The sequence below is a fragment of the Rhea pennata genome, chromosome 31 (assembly GCF_028389875.1).
Source record: "Rhea pennata isolate bPtePen1 chromosome 31, bPtePen1.pri, whole genome shotgun sequence".
Classification (NCBI taxonomy): domain Eukaryota; kingdom Metazoa; phylum Chordata; class Aves; order Rheiformes; family Rheidae; genus Rhea; species Rhea pennata.
This window is the reverse complement of record NC_084693.1, coordinates 2951395-2977098: the sequence shown is the minus strand read 5'-3', so window position 1 is coordinate 2977098 and position 25704 is coordinate 2951395. Positions and strand designations below refer to the sequence as shown.

At 57.2% G+C, this 25704-nt stretch overlaps 1 protein-coding gene across 1 annotated transcript; it reads left to right on the top strand.

Annotated features, from left to right (window-relative positions):
• The first annotated feature begins 316 nt into the window (after positions 1 to 316).
• DCAF8 (DDB1 and CUL4 associated factor 8) lies at positions 317 to 24985 on the top strand. Its single transcript, XM_062597837.1, has 14 exons — positions 317 to 475; positions 1861 to 1926; positions 10754 to 10824; positions 11855 to 12528; positions 13419 to 13559; positions 14074 to 14168; positions 15912 to 16022; positions 18190 to 18262; positions 19000 to 19057; positions 19537 to 19644; positions 20172 to 20302; positions 22969 to 23088; positions 23503 to 23619; positions 23865 to 24985. The coding sequence occupies exons 3-14, from the start codon at positions 10776 to 10778 to the stop codon at positions 23976 to 23978; spliced, it is 1791 nt and encodes a 596-aa protein (XP_062453821.1). The 5' UTR covers positions 317 to 475; positions 1861 to 1926; positions 10754 to 10775; the 3' UTR covers positions 23979 to 24985.
• Positions 24986 to 25704: the final 719 nt, after the last annotated feature.

The window sequence follows — 25704 nt, the reverse complement described above, 5'->3', positions numbered from 1 at the left end:
ATAGGGGCTGACCCTATAGTAACGGGGGGGACACCCTATAACAACATGGTGGGCGGGGGATGGTGCCGCCCCACAGTAACGTGGTGGTGGGGGGGTGCCCCTGCGGTGTTGGAGGGGGGGTGTGGGGTGCCCCTGCGGTGATGGGGGGGATGTGGGGTGCCCCTCCCGTGGCGTGTTGGGGAGCAGAGCGGGGGAAGGGCCGCGGGGGGGGGGGGCGGCGCGCTGCTGCCATGGCAACCGTGGAGTGTGTGGGGGGGGGGGGGAGTGGAGCGGGGCGGGGCGGCGGCGTCGCGCGGTGTCGCGCGGTGTCGCGCAGCGGCCGTTGCCGTAAAGGCCGCCAGGACGCCGTAAAGCGTCCCGCGGAGGCGGCGCACTAAGATGGCGGCGGCTGGGCCCGGAGCCGGTGGCGGAGGAGTAGTAGCCGGGGGCCGCGGGGCCCGCGCCTGAGCGACGGCCTGGAGCTGCCGGCAGTCGGGTCGGTGCGGGGCCTCCCCACTCCTCTCGCCTTCTCCCCTTCCCCACCTAGGCCTCGGCGGCGCCGCTCCCCTCCCTTCCCCCCCCCCCCGGGGCCCAGCGGCGGGAGCCGGCTCCGCCCAGCGGGGGCAGGGCCAGGGGCGGGCCCGGGGGGGGGGGGGACCCTGCTGCCGCCCCCTTGGTGCGGCTGTCCCCTGGGAGCGGATTTTTTTTTTTTGGGGGGGGGGGCTGGGTGTCCTGCTGCCCCACTGGAGATTTGCTCCCTCCCTCCCCCGGGGGTGGGGGGCATTAGGGAGGTCCCTCCTGCCCCGCCTGGCAGCTCCTTCTTGCCCCCATGGTGTTGTCAGCCCTTAGGGGGGAGGCTTAGGGGGGTCCTTTCTGCTCCTGGAGCTGCGCCCCCCACCCAGTGTATTGCCCCTTGTTTGGGGGAGGGGCATTGGGGAGGGCCAGTCTGGTCCCTGTTGCCCTCGTGGTGCTGCCCTCCCTTGGGGAGGGCATTGAAGGGGTCCCTCTTGCCCCGTGGTGTTGTCATCCTGTTGTGGGGCACTGGGGGGGGGGGGGTCCCTTGTGCCCCCAGAGCTGGTCCCTGCTGCCCCCTTGGTCACCTGCCCCTTGGGGGAGTACATAGGGGAAGCTCCTTTTGCCCCACAGCTGCTCTCTGTTGCCCCCCCCCCCCATTGATGATTTATCCTTTAGAGGAATATTGCAGAGGTCCGTTTTGCCTCCAGAGCTGGTCCCTCGTGTCCCTGTGGTGTGGTTGTTCGTTGGGGAGGGGCACCAGGGGGATCCCTTTTACCCCAAGGGCTGCTGCTTCTTGCCCCCAGGCTGCTGTTGTCCCTTGGCAGGAGTCTTGGGGGATCCTTTTTGCTCCTAGAGCTGGTTCCTGTTGCCCCTTAAGGGGGACATTACAGGGGTCCTTTCTCCCCCAGGGATGGTCTCTGTTGCCCCTGTGGTATTGTCATTCCTTGGGAGGGGGCTTTGGGAGGTCCCTTTTGCCTCTGGAGCTGGGCTGTGTCCCCACTGCGGTGTCACGGCCCCTTAGGAGGGTATTGCGGGGGTCACTTCTGTCCCTAAGACCGTTCCGTGTCACCTCCTGTGCCCCTCAGAGGGGAGCTCAGAGGCTCCTTCCTGCCCCTCTACCCCCAGGTCCAAATCCTGCCGCCCTCGAGGTGTCGCAGCCCCTGAGGTGCGTTCCTGGGGTTCCTGGGAGCTTGCTTTTTTTTCTTTTTTCCCTTTTTTTTTTTTTTTTTTTTTTTTTTTTGTCCCTCTCTTCCTGGACTGATCCCTTTTGTCCCGGGGGTCAGGTGCCACCTCAAGGTTGGCGGGGAGAGGGGGCAAGAGCAGCTGGCCTGGTGCTTCTGGGCTTTAACGTGTCGTTTCCGTCAGTTGCCAGCGAACCTCCAGCCCTGGCCTCGGCACTCGCTGCCCGTGACGCCGCCGCGCTCCGGACAGGTGAGTCCCCGACGCCGTTGCGCCAGATCTCCCCCGGCCCGGGAGCAAACGTCTCCAGGCATCGCCATAACGCCGAGCAACCGGTGATAGCGTTGGGGTCAGCTCCGTTGCTGGTGGAAGTTCGTGCCCACTCCCAGTTAAGGCTGCGGACTGGAAGATAGGCTCTTACTGGAGATGCGTGCCACAGTAGCATTCCCCGGGGAGGCTGGAGGCGCGGGCTGCCGTGTCGATGCTGTGACTCTGCGCGTGGCGTCTTAGCTTGACTCCTGAGAGCAGAGGAGTTGATCTGTTCCGGGCCCGCAGCTCCAAGAGCACCAGAACTCCCCGAGGGTGTTTGAAGGCAGTTTTCGGCAGGCAACTTCTGCTGTTTAGGTTTATACGCTACGGCAGTAGCGCTTGCATAGCTTCCTTCCTTCCTGCCTTGCTCTTGGGCTGCAGAGGTGGATGTTTGGGCTACATCTGCGTTATCTCTTCTGCAATGCTGAATTATTTGCGTTGGCAGTGGTATTTCGTGGCAGTGAGTTCCCCAGGCTCCTTGTGCTGTTTGCTTGTTCAGGTTTAAAGTGATTTTTCGCGACACCAATGTTCCTCTCCTTCTGGCCGGGGTTTTCTCGTCTTCGGGAGTGCTGTGCCGCGCTGCGTCTGAATCCTGTCCCCGCTTCCTCCTCCCCCGAGCACTGCTGTCCCCTCTCTCTGGATAGCTGTGAGCTGTGTCCCTGCCTCCCTGGGAGCGCAGCACAGGCACCCCAACCCGACCCACTGAGGAGCTGGGTGCACCGGGAGCCTCCATCCTCTCGGTCACCAGATGGGGAAAGGGGGAAGTGCTGCATGCTGAGATATCCAGGACAGCACCCATTAACCGCAGTTAATTAGGCCCCGTCTGCACTTCAGACAGGTTCGTGCTGTCCCTCGTTTCTGTGTCGGACTTATTATGCCGAGATGGATTGCTCAGACTGTGCTGCGAGGTGCCCGAGTCGCTCGGGTTTCTCTCCGCGATGCGCCCGTCAAATCAGGCGGCGCCTCCCCGTCTGTGTCCTGCCAACCGACCGGTGAGGAGTTTGCAGAGGAGGCAGAGTCACATGTTGAGTGTGTCACAGGCTGTTTTGTCTGAGCCAGGGCTTTGCTGTGGGATGTTTATGAAAAGCAATAGCTGCCTCGTGGATGCCGTGTCCCCTCAAAAAGACAATGTGGAAATCGGTGTGTCAGTAACCTACTAAGGATGCTCTGACCTGGGGGAAGGATGGGAATTCTGGATATCCATTTAATTGCAGCTGGGAAGTTTCTTAATTAGCGTAATCATTAGGACCTGTCAGGTTTCCTGGCAGCTTTCTAATTAACCAGAGTTCTCCAGAACTGTTCTCCTCAGCAGACTTGGAGGCACAGGGAGGCAAGGTGAATTTTTCCAAGTTTCAGCAAACCAGAGGTGGAGAAGCCAAGTTCCCCGAGTCAGTCGAGAGTCCCCTACTGCGAGGGGTGTTTTTTTGGGGGGGGGAGGGAAGCTGCTAGTTGTTGAAGACTTAACTGAGGGTTTAAACTACCTGACAGCTTCTCAGGGGTGAGGAAAGGCTCTTTCTGGAGCTGCAGCCTACAAACGAGGTTGCCATAGTCCAGGTCCGATGAGAAAACTTTCCTTAAATAGAAGAGGCTCAAACGAGCCCAGTGTGACACATGTGCAGGAGAGATCCAGCGTAAGCAGAGACCCAAGGCCGTGTGCCATGCAGGTCTCCCCGTGTGACAAGGGAGCTGGAAATGAAGGTGAAGGGCTCTCAGTAGGTTGAAAAAATACCTGACACGGTGCAATGCTACTGTTGTCTCATTATGGTCCCTGTTGCTCCTGCTTTACTTAGCCCAAATGTGACCTGCGTGCTGAACACCAGCAGGGCCTGGCTATTAGAGTGTTTATATAGCTATGTAAATATTTTAATGACAGATTATTCAGGGACTAAACAGCTGTAAACATCGGGTTTCCAGCCGTAAAGTGGCTTGTTTGGCAAAGCTGTAGGTGAGCGTTGTTGAGTTTTGTGTGTGCCCGCAGAGAGGTGTGAAGTGTCGGAGCCGGAGCGCGTAGCAGATCTTGGAAGATGAGTGTGTGACGGAGAGCCGGAGTTTGTTGGCTTTGCGGCGGAGCAGGGAATGTGTCCTGTGTGCAGTCAGCTCTTAAACGTTTGAGGTAAAAGTAGCAGTATCCCTGCCTGCGCGTAGCTCGAGCTGGGTGATTCCTCCTCGTGGATGCGTTTGCAGGTCGATCCCCTCAGCTACCTGGGAGGCGTCGCCGGGCCCTGGCCGTGAGCAGAGGAGGTGCACAAGGGGTCTGGGAGAATTTGCAGCCGAGCTGGGAATCGTTCCAGTCCCCAGTTCTTTGCCACAAGATGTGCTTCACTCCAGGGACGATTTGTAGGCCTGTTTCGTGTGAAAACACCTTGCTTTGGGCCTCCAAGAGGCACGAACATTGCAGCGTGGCCTATGTAGAGGCTTGGAGGAGCCATTCTCCGAACTACATTTGGGATGAATCCAATAAATGCCCGATTATAATCTCTGAAAAGCCGTCTACAAATTATTCACCGCTCAGAGCGGAGCTGCTGTTGCAAGCAGCTAGCTGGAAGTGAGGTCCTGCTGACCGCCGCTGAGGCCTGGTGGAGAAAGGCAGGCTGTGATCGCGGCACAAGCTGGGGAGCGAGGTTTGCCGTGTCGTAGACCGGGCCTCATCGTGCTCCGTTTGTCGTCTGTCTGCGTCTTGCTGCTTTTAGGAGGTGGCCGATGGTGGCGTTGCCTGGCCCCTGCGAGGGGTCTGGACGAGAAGGGAACGAGCCCGTTGCTCCGTCGTTGGTGTCTGCAGTCTTTGGGGTGCACGGGGCTCCGGGACCGCATCCAGAGTCAGCAGTGGGGCCTGGAGGAATGTGGCTGGGGGCGGAAAGGACCTTTTCCGTTGGAATCGCTACCTAATACTGCGCTGTTTTGGAGGCAGTAGGGCTCGGAGAGGCAGAGCGGCGATCCGCGAGCCACAACGAGGCAGAAGCAGGCTGCGAGCCGGCTGCGTGCGGTGCCGCTGTCGGTGGGAGACGCGTAGGATGCTGAGCCCCAGGTGCTCGCTCTGCTGGTTGAGGCCGTTCCTGTCCTGGGAGCTGCGTGGGGGGAGGAGGCTGGAGCGTCTAGGCAGTGCCCCGCGTCTCGACCCCGCTGGCTGAGGAGGCACCCAGAAGGCTCTGGCATGCGGAGGGATATTTTTAGGGCTCTTGCAAGGGTGCTGGAGACTCAGGCTTCGAGCATGTGAAACTTTACAGTGATGATCCTGTCCAGATGTTGACTACAGGGAATTGCATAAGCTAAATGTCAGCTCCCTCAACTCTTCGGGTCGCGTCTAAACAGTTCCTTCGAACTGGGCAGAATTTGCTGGCTCTGGTCGTGAGCTGGTTGAGCACCCAGAAGCACTGCTGTCTTTGTAGAGAGGCCTGGCATGGAGCTGGAGGCTTGGTGACAGACTAAAATCTCTCTGTCCTGGGTCAGAGTCAGAGATAATGATCCGTTTCATGGCTCAGGGCTTTCTGCAGGGCTGACTGTATTCCAGCTCCCTCCGGATCAGACCGAGTGGTATCTTATTGCTTCCCTCAAACAATGCGCCATAGTTTGGGGAGGTGGAAGCGATACCTTCGGCCCCGTCTGCGTTCCCAGTATAGCTGTACTGGCTGTCCCAGCAGCCCTGTGCCTCTCCCGAGCTGGTGAAAGCGTGGTTCTGCTGCAGCGCCCTGCTCCTTGCTGTGTCCGCCAGCCCGGCCGTGCTGCCCGGGGGGTGAAGAGCCTTCGCTGATGCGAGATCTGGTTGTGTCTGTTCTAATAGAGCTCTCACTGCACTGATCTGACTTCAGGGTAATTTCCCTTTCTTCCTGTGGGTCTGTTTTCATAAGTTTCTTATCACCAGTTACTTGATTGCCAATTAGTTCAGGGTTGCCAAGACATCTGTAAAGCCATTTTCTATCCTTGGGTCTAGAGTCTGTTTGCCCTAAGTTGATCTAGAGAATAAACTGGGCTCCCGTAGTCTGGAACAAAGACCCAGAGCATCCCGACCAGCCATTAGTTTCAGCAATTCCTAATTAATTGGCAGATTAATTGACAGAACAGCCTGCCTGCGACTGTACCCTGAATAGATAAGCTTTTAACCTGGGCATCCAGAGGGAGGGAACTGGGTTAAAATCCCCTCCCAGTGTATTAACTGCTCTTGGTCTTGCTAACGTGCTGAGCTTTGGCTCCTGCTTGTGGATGGGAGTGTTTCCTTCGCAGGTCTTTGGCTCTGCTGCTTTGCCTGCCTCGACCAGGGACCTGTGCTGCTTTCTCTCTGCGCCTCCTACATCTTCTCCCTGTAGCCCTGGCCACGCTCCGCAGGCTCCGTTCTTACCTTGGTGGCCTGTTTACAAAGAGCCCTGGTGGCTTCCAGCTCTGACTCTCGTGGTTTTCCCCTTCAGCAGAGGGGGATCATGCTTTCGAACTCTGCGTGCGGTGGGTGAACCATCTCCTTTCCCTAGGAACCATCTCCTTTCCCATCTCTTTTCCCCGCACCAGGAATCTCTCCTCCATCCTCTGTGGTGCGTGGCAGCTGACAGTTTCCGCAACTGTTGGAGTAGGGGACAGGATAAATACTGCAAGGTCTTGTGCAGTTGATGGCTGTGATTTAGAAGTCATTCTGCAGGCCTTAATTAGAAGAGGTGAAGAAAAGGTACTCGCAGGGGGGGTTGGTGCCCTCTTTAAAAGTTTGGGCCAGTTCCTCGTTGCCCGCGTGCTGCTGTTTCGTCTCTGCTGGAGCTGCCGAGCGCTGCGGAGCTGCCGATCCGAGCACGCTTTTATCTCCCTGCCAACTGTCAAGGAGTCAACTTTACCCGGGTGCGAGTAGAGCTGATAGAGGATTCAGGGCAGGATGAGAGAGTCCAACTCGCTCCGATATCGACGATAAGTACAAATCCGCTGATGCAGACTTGTGCAGTGCTCGGGGGGGGGGGGGGGGTAAAAGATGGCTGAGGACTTAACTACGATGTTCTTCTCTCCGCAATGTCTTTGAGTGCTGCCAGAGGGAGCAGTCTTTCCATAACATCAATTCCTTGTAGGCAGCTGAGGGCTTTTTTTTTTTTTTTTAATTTGCTTTCTTATTTTCTAGCAAGGTTATAGTCCTCTGGTGTGGGTGGATGAGACATGAAGTCAGACTAATTATTTGGTAATAGATTCCTTTCCTCTGAAAGTGAGTTTCTTGTTCTTCACCTTCATGAAAAGACTGCCATGAAATGGTGTTAATGACAGAGCTGAATAGGTAATTTGGCAGAGGGAAATGACTGCCGAGGAGCAAAGTCCAAACCTAGGTTTCTTTTGTATGTGCTAAGGCTCTCCCAGCCCTTTGGATTAATGCCTCTGAAGGCAGAAGAAGTGCAACTGCCGGGCTTCGAAGGTGTAATCATCTGGTGGAGGCCAAGTCAAGCTCTTTGACAGACTTTCTCATCTAATTACTTGAGCAATGGGGAGTTAAGCGTTAACTCTAGGCCCACTCAAAAGTCAGAGCTGAGCATTGCAGTGTTTTAAGTCTGTCCCTTAGTCATCCCGCGTGACGGGCGTCTTAAGAGAGACGGAGTTGCCTTGAAATGGGGGAAGTTTTTAAAGTAAATTAAACGTAATTTTGTCCCTTCTGGCCCTGCCAGTCGTATGCCGGTTCCTAACTGGGCTTGCTTGGGTGCAAACAGCTCCCGTGGACTTGGGGAGACCCTTGCACGGTCAGGGATCGCCTGAGATCCGTCCGATCCTATCCGTGTGGAAAAGCGGCCCTGTCCGACCTCGAGCGCTGGAGGAGTCTCCCCCCCACCCCGCGCCAGGAGAGCAAAACACGCTGCCCGAGCAAGCTCGGATCGCCCCCGCATCGGCTGTGAGTAAACTGCTCAAAGCTCTGAGCCTTGTGTCTTCCAGGAGATGAACGGCCGCTCCTCTCCCCCAGCCCGCTGTCGGCGTGAAGCTTTCACGTGCTGAGAGAGCCGGTGGGAGCGGTGGAAGGAAGGACTCGTGGTTCGCCGCTAACCGCTGGTGTAGAGGAAAGATGCTGCGAGTTTTGGCTGGGGGAAGAGAAGGGCTGCGGATCGTGGCCCCTCGTGGACTAGATCTCGTGTCCCCTCGCATTTAAAGTCGTTACCGGCTTGCCTAAGCCTTCCTCGGTCGTTTCAGAAACGCGGCAGCGGTGCCGTCGCGGGGCAGAGCGAGGGCCCGCAGAAGGCAGCCGGAGACGCTGCGCGTGCCGGCAGTGCGGCCACCCCCGGACCGATACCCGCAGGTCGCCTGCTTTAGGATCGGCACATAAATCACTAGCGCCGAGTCGCTGTCCGTAGCGGGCTGCTTACGAAGTCGGTTTGGCCTCCCTTCCGCGTGGAGCCCTGTTTGTTTCAGGGACGCTAGCAACGGCCTTCGAATAGCAGGTGGGATCGGCATGAAACGCTCGCGGCCAAAATATTTTATAAATCTTCCCCGTGACACAAAATGTCGGTTCCTAGCACAGCTGCTGGGCTGCAAAGAGGAAGAGCTGCTCGAGTTTTTGATATGCTGCGTTGCATAAAACTGAGGACAAGCCAAGCCTACCTCTTAAATCACTTATTTCTTATATGGGAGTCACGCTTTGTCTTGGACTGTAAGTGATAAACGTGGTTTCGTCAAAGCCTTTTGCCTTCTTTGGCCTGTGGCTGTTCAGGGCTGAAGCTGGTGTTAATTCCTGGTCTAGTAAGGATTAATCTGGATTTTTTTTTTTTTTTTTTTTTTTTTTTTGTCGTAGTTGGAGTTAATGATGTTCTGGCTGCAGCTTGTCCCCTTGTGCAAACGGGGAGCTTTTAACAGGCTCCCTGACACTGGTTAAGAGCAAGCAGCTAAAACCCAAGTATGAAAAAGTCGAACTAAAAATAGAAGGAAAGTAAAGAACTAGCAAAGCATAAATAAAATGTTATTTTTTCCTCCACCTTGGCAAAACCTCTGCTGCTCGTGACTCCGACGTGTTTGGCAAAGTAACTTTGCTGGCAGACTGGTGCTGGTGCACCCGCAAACCTGTCTGCGCCCGCCAGCACGCAGGAAGCAGCGACGGGTCACCGGCATCCTCGTGGGTCCTGCAGCTGGGCAGGGGGAGAAGGAGGCCGTTGGGGTTGCTTTGGATCAGCTCGGGAACGGAAGAGTCTCGCGGCGTAACCGTGCGGCGCGGGGATGAAACGTGCTTGTCGGCTTTGAGATGTTGCTTTTAGTCGTGATCCCTGGGTGGGAAGATCAATAGTGAACTGCTGCCTCCAGCCGCTTCGCGCGGAAACTTGTCCTCTCTGGAAACAGCTCAAGCTGGTTTTAACTCCTCTTTCCCCATCGTGGACTGACCAGCAGCAAATATGGCTGGTGTACGGGCGAGCGGGGCTGTCCCTGAAGTTGTCCCCACCTGTATGTCACAGATGCAGTGGGGTCGTCACATGTAGTGGTGGTCATCACTGATGCTCCAGCCTGCGCCTCCCACCTTGAGTTAGCCACCCCTCTAAAACGAGGGCTCTGAAATGGCCAGGAGCCAAAAATGCTGGCGCAGGATTATTCCCATCTCTGTTTTTTCCCATGTGCTCATGAGGAATTACTAAAATGCTCCCCTAATAATTGCAAACGCCAGGCAGCTCCTGACCTTGTAACTTAGCTCTGCCGTGGGAGCTCGCCCTGCTCCCCGGGGAGGAGGTAGAGGGAAGAAGCAGGTCCCAAAGGTCCGAGCTTGCTCTCCTGGGGAGCAAGCGAGGCAGAGGGGAGTGGCTGGATGTCCAGCGAGGATGTCCTGTCTGTGACATGTAGGAAAACAGCCCCTCGATGGTGCCAGGAGGCTGGGAGGATTTTGTGCGTGGGAAGGTGTTTAAAAATCTGTCGCTGGGGTTAAAAAAACCCTCTTGAACAGCTTTTAACTAGCTGCCTACAGTCTGCAGGTGCCAAGAAGTTTCTCGATACTGCTACTTGCTGCATTCCCAAGCTACCTTTGCTCATCTGCATTTCAGATCCGAGCTCTTTTTCCACTTCTGCCTCCCTCCTGCCCTCCCCAGGGTGAAGTACGCGCTCCTCGGTTATGGACATATTTTTATGCAGCTGTCTTGGTGTAGCAATTACTGCCAAGCTGAAGTCAATAATTCCTCGTTCCTTTGAGCATAGCTGAGGATCGAGAGTTAGAAAACGAGCGCTTTCCCCCTTAGGAGAGAGGGGAAGCGGAGACAGGGTGGCAAGTGGGGATCGGGGGCAGGTGTTGGGAACTGAAGCGATCCCGCAGACAGGAACGCTTGCCCGTTAAGTCGACGACGTCTTAGTAAATTAGACGCACGAGAGGAATTTGAGGAACAAACATAGCCTGGTGAGGGCAGAGGCAAGGATTTCTTCTCCGGGACTTGCTCGGTAGTAGGGATCAGCGCTAACTCCGAGGTGTTAACCCCCCCCCCAAGAAGGCAGATAGCGATTAGCAGCCTTGGCGATTGCCCAGGGACGGTGCCTTGGTGAAGGCCACGGCACGTTCCCGTTCGCTCTGCCCTTGGTAATAGCCGGCAAGCTTTTGATGTCGTGCACGTGACTCTCCCTTGCGCGCAGATCGAGCGCCGTTCCTTGGCACGCCGGGCCACGGCGTGACAGCCTGTATCCACTTGCACGTCGCTTCCTCCATTGATTCTTGCTAGAAAGCGGTGATTTCTCGAGGTCAACCTGCAAAGCCGCGGGTGCGCGCGCCGCTGCGCCGACGCGGGGGCAGGCGGTCGTGTCAGAGTCGCTGCGGACTGACTGTGCCCAATCGGCTCCAACTTCTGTCGTCTTCATCTCTCACATTCAGGGTGAACGCACAAGAAAAGAAAATGTCGGATAAAGGGAGCAGCATGGACGGGAAGACGGATATAGTGAATGGTAAGGGCGCCGGCAGAGACCTTCTGCGCTTAGTCCTGTCTCGGGACTGTGTTTCTGTCCCAGCTTGGGTACATGCAAAGCAACTACATGCAGATGTTGGTCCAAGTGAGACATCCTCGGGGTGGCTTTGTGCAGCAGATGTATTAAACCTTTTCTTGGAATACCAAAAAAAGGCTACATCTGCCAAGGAAAACATTTTATGCAGAGCTGTTCACTAGCACTGATCAAACCATTGAGTGTTTGAGGGAGCTGATGGAGCAGCATAAAGGTGCCTGGATCCTTGTCTTACCCCTTGCCAGTATCTGTTCTCACTTTGCTGTTGCCTTTGATCCAAGAAGGGAACCAAATGCTAGTCCCAGTACAGCTGTGGAGGATCCCAGTGACTGGACCTTGGCCCATGTCCCCTCTGGCATGCTCCAGAATGGTTTTTCAAGCCATCGGCAATGTCTGCATCGTGCTGGAAAGAGAGGGCATGGGGACAAACTCGAGGTCTGAGCTGACACTTGGTCCTGAGCAGAGACCAGATGATCAGGGGAATCACTTATGCTACCCAGAGCAAAAGGGAGCCCCATCTCCACTGCGAAGGGACGAGACTGGGCCTTGGAGCCCTTATGAGTTGTGTAGTGTGCTTGTTCACATTTGGGAGCAGAGATGGAGCGGAGAGGACAGGGGTTCAGTGTGGGCCTGTTCACAGCAGAGCTCACAGCTCTGCCTGTTCGCAGAATCACAGAAGGGCTGAGGTTGGTAGAAACCTCTGGAGATCATGTACTTCAACCCCCTTGCTCAAGCAGGGTCACCTAGAGCATGTTAGACAGGATTGCAATCAGGTGACTTTTGTGTATCTCCAGAGAAGGAGACTCCACAACCTCTCTGGGCAACCTGTTCCAGTGCTCTGTTGGTGGTGTGGAAGGGGTTAAAGCTCATCCATGGAGAGAGGGAGAAGCAGGAGTAGACGGGAGGCTGGGGAGACCTCTAGATCTCTGTGTGGGATTTCTTAGTGAGGAACTCCCGTGTTGTCCATGCCCTGCAGGTAGTTTGTCTAGCAGCCCAGAGGAGATGTCAGCTGAAGAAGGCCGAGAAACCTCCTCTGGTATCGAAGTGGAGGCCTCTGACCTCAGCTTGAGCCTTACAGGAGATGACGTGGGGCCCAATCGCACCAGCACAGAGAGCCGGGACACGGACACGGAGAGCTCGGGGGAAGAGAAGGACTCTGACAGCATGGACGACACGGGCCACTACTCCATAAATGAGGAGAACCGGGCCCATGACCGATCACACTCGGAGGAGGATGAGGAGGATGACGAAGAGGAGGAGCAGCGGTCCCACCGCCGCGCTCAGCGCAAACGTGCCAACCACGATCAAGACTCCTCCGATGACGAGCAGGCCCTGGAGGACTGGGTGTCCTCGGAGACCACGGCGCTGCCCCAGCCCCGCTGGCAGGCGGTCCATGCCCTCCGGGAAAGGGAGCTGGGCTCCAGCTCCCGCTTTGTCTACGAGGCCTGCGGGGCCAGGGTTTTCGTGCAACGCTTCCGCCTCCAGCACGGCCTCGAGGGCCACACGGGCTGTGTCAATACCCTGCACTTTAACCAGCGCGGCACGTGGCTGGCCAGCGGCAGCGATGACCTCAAAGTGGTGGTGTGGGACTGGGTCAGGAGGCAGCCGGTGCTGGAGTTTGAGAGCGGCCATAAGAGCAACGTCTTCCAGGTGAGGAGGGCGCAGGCACCCGGGGACGGTCCTCAGAGGGTCAGAGATGCCGGAGAACTTGGCTAAATTTGTCTGGCCCCGATCTTCTGGGGACTGGAGTAATACCTCATGCAGTGGGTGCTTGCCTGCTCTGAGAGCACGTAATTGCCACTGAATGGTGCTATGTAGGACGGGAAGGATATGTTTTTACTGCTAAGGGCAGGCTGGAAGAGTTCAACAGCCACTGCATAGCGGTAAATAACCATCAAAACTCCCTTGAGTGCCCTAAAAGCTGCTGTCTCAAGGTCCCCTGGCCAGGGATGGCAGATGGACGTTATGTCACCTTCCTATGCTGCCATTTCTTTGCCGAGAGCTTCCCTGACTCGGAGCTCTGGTCACTGCTGGTCTTCAGACCGAAAGGTTTGGGAGCAGCTGTGGGGCAGGAGCTGCGTTCGGAGGAGGATGTGCCGTACCAGGGCGTACAGCCTCGCGCGCAGGCGGTACGGCCCTTCTGCGACCGCCAGAGGGGGCCTGGCAGGCCAGGCTCGGTCCTGCGCGGCCTTCGCTGCCAGCGAATGCGTCTCAGCCTGTGCTTGGAGGCACTCTGGCATTGCCAGCATCTCCGTGAGGGGTCCTGGCTCTCTTCACACGAATCAGGAGGAGCTGGGATAATGGCTCGGTTAACTCATCCTACGGACCAGGGGCTTTGCAATCGCTCTCTGCGCATCTGAGCCCTCCATATGTCCAGGACTCGTATCTCTGAGCTATTGGGATTTGGCCGGGGTGGATGGCACATCCATCCAGAGCACTATCCTCAGTCTGTGTCCTGTTTCACCCCTCTGTTTCCTTACACACGTACACAAGCGCCCGTCCTAGCTTTGAAAGCAGTCCCTCCGTTTACTGTCTTCCAGGCTAAGTTCCTTCCCAACAGCGGCGACTCCACTCTAGCCATGTGTGCTCGGGACGGCCAGGTCCGAGTAGCCGAGCTCTCCGCCACCCAGTGCTGCAAAAACACCAAGCGTGTGGCACAGCACAAAGGAGCTTCGCACAAGGTGAGCCCAGACCAGCTTCTGGAGGGAAGCAGACAGGACCTGGGGAGCCCTGTAATGCCCGGAGGCTGTCCTGCCTCACATGCTGGACATTACTGCTTGAAGCGCCGAAGGCAGAAGTGCTGTCTCCATCGTTGCTTGGGCTCTTCTCTGTTGGGCAAAGCAGAGACATCCATGGGGGGGTGGGGGACTAGCCCTTAAATGCTTCTTTGTAATTATTTTATCACGCAGTGGTGTAATTCGTCCTCAGAGAGAAGAGGACACGTTCCTCTTGGGCAGCAGCCCTTGGGGAGAGGGAGAATGATGTTTGCCCTTGCACAAAGCTGACACGTAACGAGGGGGGTGTCTGTATCTTCCAGAGGAGCGTTATAAACACGCTGCGTTTACTGGGTGCTGGACATAGAGGGTTTAGTGCTGTTTTGGCTCCTGTTAGATGCTGATAGTCTGCTGGGAGAAAGGGGTCTTATCCACCTTGTTAGATAAAAAGGGAACCAATGCCCGAGTATTTATCTTCCAGCTGGCCCTAGAACCGGATTCTCCATGCACTTTCCTATCAGCAGGTGAAGATGCTGTAGTCTTCACCATCGATCTGAGACAAGACCGGCCTGCCTCGTGAGTATTTCTCTACCTACTCCTGCCACGAGACCTGGGAAAACCATGGAGGGGAGACTTGGGGTCCCTGGCGGTTCCCCTGCGAGTGGGCGAGACTCAGCTGCCTAGGGCCGAGAGTCCCACCTCTGCGGTCACCTTGGCCCATGCTCGTCTGACAGCCGTAAAGCAGGAAAAAGTAGAGGGTTTTTTTGGCTGTTAAATCACGGTCTTCCGTGAGGTGCATGGAGCAAGGTCAGACCACAGGGCTTTCAGGCGGCTGGTCCAGTCCTTAGCCACGCTGCGTAGGAGCATAGGATCCGTAGGAGGATAGGGATATGAGCCTTCCTAATTAGGTAGTGTGTTTGAACCCTCCATCCTCCAGTGGGATCGGACCCTTTAGACCCTAGGACATAAAAATAAAACATGTGTGGCAGATCTGTGTCCCTGTGCATGTTTACACGTACCTACTCTGGCAGTTGCCAAAGGCTGCCAGTCCGGCACCAAATTACCCATCCCAAAGGCAGAGCACGTCTCCACCGCCTCACTTGGAGGCCTTGACTTTTCCAAGTGTAAAACGCTCGGAGACCTGCTCACGTTCTGTGTAGCAAAGTGGCTGATTAATTACAGCACTTAAATCTCTCCACGCTGGCAGGAGCTTGGAGCTTGTAGTTTGCCTGGCTCTCTCCTTACACGAACGCTATTGTAGTTAATTGGAAAACAATAATTAATGAGCAGCTGGGTGTTGCATGCTGGATCTTAACCCGTATCTCAGAGAGATCTGTCATTTCTGACAAGCTTCCAAAATAAATCCATGGCGGGTATTAAAACAAACGTCTGGTTTTGGTATCATAGTACTTTTCCAGTACAGCGGAATATTGTTTTGAAGATGATCCTGCTTAAAACAGGGCTTCAGAGCTTGTCTTCTGGTGGTTTGGTTTTATTTGTATGTGCAAATGCTTTGGTGTGCAACCTTAAAACCATCTGTTTCATAACCAGGACAAAAACTGCCGGGGCGTTTCAAAAACAATCTTAATCTTCATCCTCCCCCCTGCTCCTTTATTTACTGGGTCCATTTGGAAAGGAGTTTGTCGGTCAGTAAGTTGGAGTGGGTCTCTTGCTCCTCTTCCCATCATCTTTCTTCCTGGAGATCCTTGCTGCTGTTTGGGTTTGATGCTCGCAGGGAATTGTCACCGTGCGAACGTGAAACCACCCTGGAGGCAGGGTTTGCAGGCAGACTGTAGGCAGCTCCCATCTTTCATTAAGCCGAATGGTATAATTAGAATAAAGACAAGCTTTTGAGCTTGCTGTTCCTTCTTGAGGATGCTGCCTCAGTTTGTATTCATGCCTACAAAGCCTAAATATTGAGCCCAGACTCTTGGGGGAGGGGAGATGGTGTGTGTCAGACTTCATTAAGTCTGGGCCTTATTATGGGGAGACGGATAGGGAAACCTAAGAGCAGAGTGTTTCTGCTTTGGAATTAATCTGGTTCTGCCCTTGCTGCTAACTGTCCAGCTCTAACAGACTTGGGTTTGGGCAGTGAAACCCTTCAGACATTTTTGGATGAAAACACCAGAGAATGACTTCACTCTGCGTTATTTGATTCGTAGACAGAGCATGTGTTTGCTTCAGTTTGGAAGCAGATTTTTTTTTTCCCTCCCTGGGAGTGAGTAAGAGACTCGCAAAGCTCCTGCATTTCCCATCTGGACCCTGTTTTGAATTCGAAGTGGATTTTTTGTTGTTGTTGTTATTCCTCATTTCTTAAAGGAAACTGGTTGTGACAAAGGAGAAGGAGAAGAAAGTGGGTCTGTATACTATCTACGTGAACCCAGCCAACACCTACCAGTTTGCTGTGGGAGGCAGAGATCAGTTTGTGAGGTGAGTCTGTGTTGGGGGCCCAGACTGAGCCCTCAAAATGGACTTGAACATCCCCCTAGGGGATCAGTCAGTGCCCCAGAGAGCTCCGAAACCTCCCGTGTCCTTCCAGAGACACCTGTGGCTTGAATCAGTAATGCCTCAAAAGACTATTCTCCCGTAAGCAGTATTAAGACAAGTGGGATTAATAGAGAAGGATTTGGATCCTTTGTGCTTTAGCCCTGTGATCCATTATCCAGCCTGCCTTGAGGCTGGGAGATCCTTCCTTCAGGAACCAGCTATTCTCTTAATGAGCTTCTGAGAAATCTTCTCTTGGTCCCTAACCAGCAAGTAGTGCCTGGTGTGCATCAGAGATGAGATTAAGCTCAGGGAGAGTCTTAGTTTCAGCATGACTGAGCTTCTTAATGGCAACTGCAGGTCTGGCTCCCTTCCCTCTCCATATGAACTAAAATCTTCCTGAATTTGCTTAACCAAAAGTTCCTCCAAAGCTGTGTCATCAAGCCCTTGTAGCATTGATTCCTCCCGTGCCCGTGGAGCCGTGGGTCTGCGTATGTGACCTGTTGTCCCTCTCGCAGACCTACCCTGCCAGTCTGTCCTCTTCTGCCTCCAGTGCTCGTCTCCCCTCTAACCCCCGCAGCTAGAGATAATCCCCTCTGCAGAGCTCAAGGCACAGTGAGCGAGCCTCCTTCATCCCATGCGGCATCTACCTCTCATCACGTTAGCTTAAGACTGTGTTTCTCTTCCTTTCCTGCTTTTAGCTTCTAAAGTCTCTCCCCTCTGTGGCCTTCAAAATGTTCAGGGCAGTAACCTCCTATGCTGGACCTGACTGTCTCCATGTGACTGTCTCCCAGCTCCTTACAGTAGTGCAGATCTCTCCTAGAGCTGATGGGTTTGAAGGTGCAACTCGTCTGGCATCTATTTTAGGCAGAGGTGAATCGTGCAGTAGGTTCACATGCCCACGGTGAGCAGCTCTGACCCGGGTGCCTGCAGTTAAGTGAGCTGATCTGCCCACCCTTGGATCCAGCTCAGAGTAACTCGCTCTGCGTGTGATCCTGAGCTTTTGTTCACCAGTGCTCTCAACCAAGGCTGGCTTGCTCTTGGTCAAGAGACTTCCAGGAGGGGATGCTGAGATCTCCACTTAGATGTACAGCCAGAATTGAGGTTTTTTTTTTTTTTTTTTGACTAGAGGCAGTTGACTGGAATGCTTCTCAGCTTCCTGAGACTGAGCAGAGCCAAGGCTGTTGTTTGGCTCCCTGAGGATGCGTGGGGACTGCTCTTTGGAGAGCTCAGGGACTCTGCAGCCCCACTGCTGATACTCCTTGAGCAGCATCAGCTCCTTGGAGCGTTAGCCAGGCGGGTGTCTGGCACGCAGGCAGCATCTCCTGGGGTGCTGCATATGGAAACATTTAACGCGGGCTCTGCAGAGACTGCTCACACGTAGCAGCACTGGCACCTTGCTAGGTCAGTAGCTTTCAGAGAAGTCCATGATCATTTCTCCTCATTCCTGTTCGCTGCTGCTGCTGCTCTCTGTGTCTGCCTTTCTCTGACCACATTCTGATCCGTTTTCCTCCTCTCCCTCTCCCACTCCTTGGCTGCCTTCCTGCTCTGCGATTTGGGCAGAGCCTGGCTTGCCCCGGGCACTAGGCAGCTCCTGATGGACTTGCCACATCAGCGAGGCTCAAGGAGGTTAACTGCGGCCCGGCTGTGGGATGAGCGCGGTGGCAGTCGCATCCCCCTTCCCGAGCAGCCTCTGCTCTGACACAGGTCGTGGCCCGTATGCAGGCCGACTTCAACGTTGTCACTAGCCACCAAACGATAGTTCCAGCGTAATAGGAGGTGACAGTAAGCTGCTTTGACCGAGACTTCTGTTAGTCCAGGCCACTTGCAACTCTGCAGATCCCTTGGCGAGGGCTGGAGCCTCCAGCCAGTGTCATGGGCAGGTCTTGATTCCTAATCAGTTTAATGTGGAGTCAGGTTTAACGTGAAGTCTCCGTGGTCTGAGACGGCTGCTGTTGCCCTTCTCCCTGCTTTTTCTTTTCTTTTTTATTTTTTTTTCCTGGAGAGGTTGGGGAGCGCTTGCCTTAGTGCATCTGAGCTGCGTAAAAGCATCGCTCGTGTCTTGAGCAAATGTCAAACTTCTGCCATCCTTTCCCTCCCCCCCCCCCGCCAGGATTTATGACCAGCGAAAAATAGATGAGAACGAAAACAACGGCGTGCTGAAGAAGTTCTGCCCTCACCACTTGGTAAGCAGCTCGCTCCCGCGACACATCAGAGCAGACGGGCTGGGTGGGAGGTGGGGGGAGCCCACCCACCCTCGCCGTAGGCAGCCTGCCACATGTTGGCAGTGGTTCGGGGTGGGCAGACCCCCGGGGTGGGAGGGAGACGCGCAGCTGCTGGGGTGGGAGAGCCGGGGGCAGGCGGGGGGGGAACCGCTTGTGCCGCAGGGTGACTGACACACAAAAGGGGTCTCCCGCCGGCGGAGGTGCTGCCCGTGCCAGGCCTCGCCGGTGGAGCTGGCCTGCGCCCAGTTCCCGCGGTTGGGCTCGCGCGGGCAGCGCTTCTCGTTCCTAACGAAGCGAGAGAGCCTGAAATGGGGCCTCGGCAAACCTAGCGGCGCGGATCTGCGGAGCTCTCCCTCGGGAGCCCTGTTTAGGAGAGGCTGAGGAATGCTTCTGGCCAAGTCTCTCGCAGGCTTCCTGCCTGGAAAACATGTAGAGAAGCTGAACAAACTGCCTAGCTTTTTTTCCCCTTTTTGTTATTGTTCTTTTTCCTTTTTTTTTTTTTTCCTTTTGACCCTGATCTTCCAGCATCTATAAAGTACCATCTTGGCTTAGGAAGGTGTGTTGCTTTTATGGCCTGGCTTTAAAGTCATTGCAAAAAAAAAAGAATGACGTGATCAGCATAGGTGTGTTGGTACGCTGAGGGTCGAGGCCTTTGAGGGGGGAGGAGGTGGGATCAGAGCTGTCTGTGGTTTCCCTAGGTAAACAGCGAGTCCAAAGCTAACATCACCTGCCTCGTGTACAGCCACGACGGGTCGGGTGAGTAACCCCCTTCACCCCGCGGCTGTCAGCCCGGCGGACGTAGCCTGGTGTTACAGCGCCTTGAGCCTGCCGGAAATCTGCAAAGGAAATTCCAGCGCGGGAAGGTGGTGGTGGTGGGGGAAGGGGGGGGAGATGGGAGGTGGTGGCGATGGAGAGGCCACCGCACGCGGGAGGAATGTGCGGCAACCGCTGTGCGACCGGGCGCGGGCTGCAGCTCCGATCCGGCCGGCTGGCGGATGAGTCGCAGCTCGTGCGTAGCCTGGGCTGAGTCACTGCGAAACGGAGCCTTCCCGGCCTGGGAAAACGCTGCGGATCAAACCGCGCTCGAGCTGCTTTCCGCTGGCCGGGGGGCAGCCGAGCGCCTCGCGGCTCTGGCCGGTTGCGTTGTAGCACGCCGAGCCTGGCCCTAGCGGGAAGATCCTCTCCACGTGCTCGGTGTTAACACCCCTCTGCCTGTCTGTTCTGCCTCACGCCAGAGCTCTTGGCCAGCTACAACGATGAAGACATTTATCTGTTCAACTCCTCTCACAGCGACGGAGCGGAGTATATCAAGAGATACAAGGGACATCGCAATAATGCCACTGGTAAGGACCAGCTGGGAGCGAGCATCCCGCGCGGTCCTTTGGGTGGGCCGTATCCTCCCTCCTCGGGGGGGGGGGGGGGAGGCAGAGCAGAAACCGCGCCTGGAGGCCGCCATTAAACCGTCCCACCTCCGCGTCGCCTTCCCCCGTGGGCAGGAGAGCTGAGCTCGCTGCCTTGGTGGGGCTGCAGAGGGCAGCTTCGCCCTCTTTTTGCCCGCGAGGAGGCTTTGGGGGGGGCAGGCTGGATTTGGGGCGGGGGGGGGGGGACACACCGTCCCCAGAGCAACCCGGAAGACTAATTGCCTGCCTTTAGCTTGTTTCTGCAGCACCGACTGTTTTATCTTCCTCTCAAAGAGTCTTAACACAAACTCTTGGGCTTGCAAAGAATGAGCTATTATGTGTCTGGGGACGGAAGAGATCCACTCTGGTAACCTTGGAAACTCGCTCGCTGCCAGGCAGGAAGCGAATTCATGGCAGGGAGCGCTGCCCGGCTCCCGATGGCCTCAGGCTGGTTGTTTCTCTCCTTTCAGTGAAAGGCGTCAATTTTTATGGCCCGAAAAGTGAGTTTGTGGTGAGCGGCAGCGACTGTGGCCATATCTTCCTGTGGGAGAAGTCGTCCTGCCAGATCGTGCAGTTCATGGAGGGCGACAAGGGAGGAGTGGTGAGTTCCCGCTGCCAGGGCTGCACCCGGATCCTGCGGCCGAGCGGCTCCTGGCGCGACGCGCTCGGAGCGCCGGTCACGTCAACTTGCTCTGCTTCGTTATCCGCACCGAGATCAGCGCCGAGCTGGGGGTTTCTTTTCCAATCTTGGCCGGAGCCGTGTGCCTCCGCCGGTTTGCCGTTGCCTTTTTTTTTTTTTTCTGCCTGTCCCTTTTGAATTTGTAACGAAAACCGAGTTCCCTTGAGCTTCTGCTCCTCTGTGCTTGGGGCGCTCGGTGCAAAACCTGGTTCCTGCTCTTCCTCCCGTGAGAGATGATGACAAAAGCCAAGCGTCGGCCCGGGGATTTGCAGCTGATGAGGGCTGAGGCAGCCTGGCAAGGGTGATGGAGCCGAAAGAGCTTCTGAAATAAGAAATCACTGTGTGGAAATCGCTGGGCAGGGTAAGGTGAAGGCTGGGGGCCAAAGTCCTCCTCCTCCTCCTTTATCTAGAAACGAGATATGAAAGATCGCCTGTGTTCAGGGCGAGCCCCCACCCTGCTCCGGCTCTGCGTCTCTCCGGATGGGTGGCTGTTAGGCCTCCTTCCAGGCCAGCCGTGACTCCCGCCCCGTCTCGTCCCCTCTGGGGTTGCGTAAGGAGAACCTGTGCCGTTCCCTGTGCTTCTGACACTGCTTTGTAGCCTGATGGGAGATTTAGCGTCTCTCCCCTCGCTTTGCCTGGGGAGACGGGCTACGACTTGCCTTGTGTCGGCAGGGAGCGCGACTCAAACCAACGCGCTCGGGGTCCCCTCCGTCCTCTCGGCCGGCTGGGCGAAGGCAGATGTCGGTTCTGGCCTCCTGCCCGAGCTGCCTCGGAGGAGAAGTCCCCTGGTTACGACTTGGCTGTTGGCAAGGCAAAGGCAGCAACGCCGGTACTCGGAGGAAATCGGTTCAGCTCAGCTGGCCGCCAGATCCCAGATCGTCCCGATGGGGCAAAGCTAGGGTTGAAAGCCCCATGGGTGCTCCTCACTGAAGGACGAGTACAGAGGTCCGGGGACATCCGTGCTGTTGTGTTGCCAGGATGTGGCAGCCCCAGCCATACCCTTGCTCGCTCGTTTGTGCGTCTGTGTGCGCCCGCTGGTGTCCAGGAAGGCCGGTCTACGGAGTTGGGCTCATCTCAAGGGTTAAATCTGTATCTAGGAAGAGCTGAGAGGCGGAGGAAGCGCGTGAGCAGAAATGGACTTTGCAGAGTTGTCCCGGCGCTGCCGTTCCCTTAGAAAGGCCTCGGAGCTCCCGCTCGGGCCCCGGGAGCCGCGCGCTCCCCGGCTGGGTTTTGGGCACCGCTCCCCGGTGGGTTTGCAGCTGCGTCGTCGCCGAGTCCAAGTCAGGAAACGGCCGCAGCTGCTCTGGGGTCAGCCCCACGCTGCGTTTCCCAGGCTCTGGGCCGCGAGCGGTCGAGTCCCGAGTGGCTCCTACCTCTGCCCTGGCTCGGGCTGCGCGGTGCTTGCTCCGGGCCGAGTTTCGGCTCCGCTTTACGGGCCTCGCGGGTGCCTGGGGCTCGGAGAAGGGGGCAGGTGCGGAGACAGGGATCCCTCTCCTGCCGGGAGCACCGGCGTTCGGCGATCTCGGCACGGCGGCCGAGATCGCGGGCGCCCTGCGTTACCGCCCGGCCTCCTCGCTGTCGTGGGTGCTCTGAGGGTGCAAAACCCGCGTGGAAACCGGGCCAGGTTTGCAGCCGGCTGGTTTCTTCCCTGGTTGGGGTAGGTGTGAAGGGGAGCGAGAAAGGCAGGGAAGAGGGAGCTGGGAACAGCGACAGCCGCTCGGCTCTCGCTGCCCGATGCTTTAGTTATTTTATATATATATATGTATATATAATTTTTTTTTTCTTTAAACGCGCCGGAGCCGCCGCCGCCTCGCCGGGAGCAGCTCCGGCCGCCTCCCTTCCCGCGGGAACCGCGCCACCTCTTCCCTGCCCGTCCGCGGGGGGCCCCACAAGTCGCCTTTTGTCCGCGGAGCGGCGGCCCCCGTGCCAGCGCCTGGCGGCCGCTGGCACCACGGGCCCCGGCTGGAGCTGAGCCCCTTTGGGGGGGATGGAGGGGGGCGAGGGGGGGGGGGTGTTTGGTTTTTGCTCGTGGGGGGGGGGGGGTAACGTTTCCCAGCGAGGCCTCCGCTCCTGCCCTAATTCCCGAGATGCGGAGCGCGGAGACACGCTGTGTGTCCCCGTCCCCCCCCCCCCCCCGGGGCGGGAGAAGGCAGGCAGACGTGCTGCCCGCCGGCGGGGCGAGCTGGGCACCCCGGGGTGGGCTGGGGGTGGGATGGAGGGGGGGGGGCGAAGCTCCTGATTTATTCCCGGCACGGAGCCGGCATCTTTTCCACCCCGCCGCCGGGTCCACGGCTCTCCCGTCGGTCCCACGAAAGCACCCCGGTGTTACCGCCCCCCCCCCCCCCCGGACACCCCCCGGGGTGGCAGCTGGGACGCCGAAAAAGTTTTGCTCCTTGCTTAGGGCTGTGCTGTCTCCCCCCCCCCCACACCCCCCCCCCACCCGCCCCGGCTCCCTATCCCGCCAGGAGACACCTCGGCTTTGCCGAGGGTCCCCGCGGCCGCCGTGCCCCGGGGTAGGGTGGGGGGGTGTTTTGGGGGGGGGGGGGGGGGTTGGATTGCCGCTCCACGTCGCTGTCCTCGCGCCGCAGGTGAACTGCCTCGAGCCTCACCCTCACCTGCCCGTCCTGGCCACCAGCGGCCTCGACCACGACGTCAAGATCTGGGCGCCCACGGCGGAAAATCCCACCGAGCTGGCGGGCCTGAAGGAGGTGAGACCCCGACGGCCCGCTCAGGGGGGCAGCGAGCGCCCCGGGGGCGGCCCGTCCCACCGGCCCCCCCCCCGCCCTCCCGCCCGCCCGCCACCGCGTCCCGCTTACGGCCAGAACCGATCCCGCCGCGGCGCCTTCCGCTGCCAGAGCGCGGCCGTCGGGCCCGCGCTGGGCCACTCCGGCATAAATATTTAAAAAAAAATAAATATATATTTTTATTATTTTATTTTTATTATTTTTATTTTATTTTTTATTTTTATTATTTTATTTTTCTTATTGTTTTATTTTTATTATTTTATTTTATTTTTAATATTTTATTTGTTTTTTATTTATTTCATTATTTTATTTTTTATTATTTTCTTTAATTTTATTTATTTTTATTTGGGGGGGGGTGCCCCCCTCCCCGCCTCGCAGGTGATCAAGAAGAACAAGCTGGAGCGCGACGAGGACAGCCTCCATCACACGGACATGTTCGACAGCCACATGCTCTGGTTCCTCATGCACCACCTCCGACAGAGGCGTCATCACCGGGTAGGTGCTGGGGCGAGGGGGGGGGGGCCACGGTGGCCCCATCCCTCCCCCCCCCCGAAAGACCCCCGGTGCCTCCGCTCCCACCCTCGGCAGCACCCGGAGCACCGGCTCGGCTCTACGACGCCCCGTCCCCTCTTGGGGGGGGGGGAGGCCAGCGCGGGTGTCCCGGGTGCTTCCCCACCCCCCTACCCCGTGTCCCCCCCCCCCGATTCATCCCCCCCCCCCTTCCTCTTCCTCCTGGGCAGCGTCGGAGAGAGCCCGGAGCGCCGGACGGCGACTCGGACGAGTCTCCCAGCTCCTCGGACACCTCGGACGACGAGGAGGAGGGACCGGACCGGGTGCAGTGCATGCCTTCGTGAGACCACCGCCGCCGCGCCGAGACCCCCCCCCCCGCGCCCCCCCTCCCATCACCACCAAACCACCCCCCACCCACCCACCCCCCCTCCAAAAAAAAAAAAAAAAAAAAAATCTCTACTAACACTTTGGAGCTTTTTATTGACATGTTGAGCCACCACCCCCCCCCCCAGCGGCGTAACCCCCCCCCCCCCGCCCCCGGGGGGGGGAGCCCGGACCACCCCAGGGGCTCGGAGCGCCCTTCGGAGAGTGGGGAAGGAGGGGGGGCCCCCGGGGGCAGCGCGGGAGCGGAGGATTTGCCGGATGGGGCTGCGAGCTTCCTTCCCCCCCCCCCCTTTTTTTTTTTTTTTGGAATTATTTTATTTTTTTCGGGGGGGGGGGGGGAGCGCGTTTCCCAGCAGGAACGCGGCTCCCCGCTCGCTCCTTCCCGCGAGTGGGGCCGAGGCAGCCGCTCTTCCCGTTGCTTTTCTGTTCTTTTTTTTGATTTTTTTTTGTTTTTTTTTTTGGGGGGGGGGGGTGGATTTGGACCCCCACCCTGAGCCGGGGGGGGGGCACATCTGCTCCTTCCTCCCCGCTGCGGGGCCGTTTTGCAGAGAGATGCTTGTCTAGTTTGTACATATCAGTGATTTGCACTTGGTTTGCCCCGTTCTCCAGCCTGCCCCCCCCCCCCGCACGCCCCCCCCCCGCGGCCCTTCGCCCCCCCCCAATCCCCCCAGCATCAGCCATAGCTGAAATGGGGTGGGGGTGGGGGGAAGGAAAGAGAGGGGGGAAAAAATCCATTCATTTTCTGTTACTTTTAAGGAAATTTTTGGGGGGAGCTGCGGTGAGGACTCTCCCCCCCATTTGCCCCCCCCGCCCCATTTGCCCCCCCCCCCCGTCCCATCACTGGTTAGAGGCCTAATTTTATATGTATTAAAAAAACCAAATCGAACTTGGACGTTATCAAGTTAAAATTATTGTAAAAGTTTGAATATATATTATATATAAATGCAATAAAAACCGATGGAGAGATGCTGTGGGTCTGCTTTTATTTTTTTTTTTTGGGGGGGGGGATTGCACACACACCCCCCCCACCGCCCCCAAAACAGGCCAACAGCCCCTGGCTGGGGCAGGGGTCTCAGGCCTCCTGCATCCCCCCCCCCCCAACCTGGGGGGCAGCGTGGCCCCAAGCGCATTCGTGCCCACCCCTATTTTTACCCTTTTTTGCTGCATTTTCACCCAAGAGCCCCCCCCTTATTTTTTTTTTTACAGAGCCACGAGACCCTCCAAAGCGGCTTTACTATACATCTATTTATAAGAGAATATGTACACACAGTTAGCGCGGTCGGAGCGGGGTGGGGTGGGGGGGACAGCGAGGAGGGTGGGGGGCACCCAGCGGTGCCAGCCCCCTGGGTGGGGGGGGCACCCTTTGTGGCCAGGTTCCCCCCCCCCAAAAAAAAAAAAAAGAGATACCCTTTTGATGGGGAAGGGGGGGGGGAAATGTCTCTTTCCTCTTCCCATGGGTGCCACCCACCCACGGGTGCCCCCCCCCGCCAGCACCTTTCCCCCCCCTCCACCCAGCACCTTGCAGCTGCCCCCCCCCCCCCCCCTCCGCCCCCCGGAACAGTCATTTTGCAACAAGAAACACACACCAAGGTGGTTTGGGAGGGGGGGACACATGGGACACGGTCCTGGCCTGGAGACAATAAATTGGGGGGGGGGGGGGGCACGACACGGGGCGGGGGGGGGGGA

Coding starts and splice junctions, on each gene's coding strand:
- DCAF8 (XM_062597837.1), top strand. CDS start 10,776: ATGTCGGATAAAGGGAGCAGCATGGACGGGAAGACGGATATAGTGAAT. Junction 16,023..18,189: donor GGCAGAGATCAGTTTGTGAG/GTGAGTCTGTGT, acceptor CCCCCCCGCCAG/GATTTATGACCAGCGAAAAA. Junction 19,645..20,171: donor ACATCGCAATAATGCCACTG/GTAAGGACCAGC, acceptor CTCTCCTTTCAG/TGAAAGGCGTCAATTTTTAT.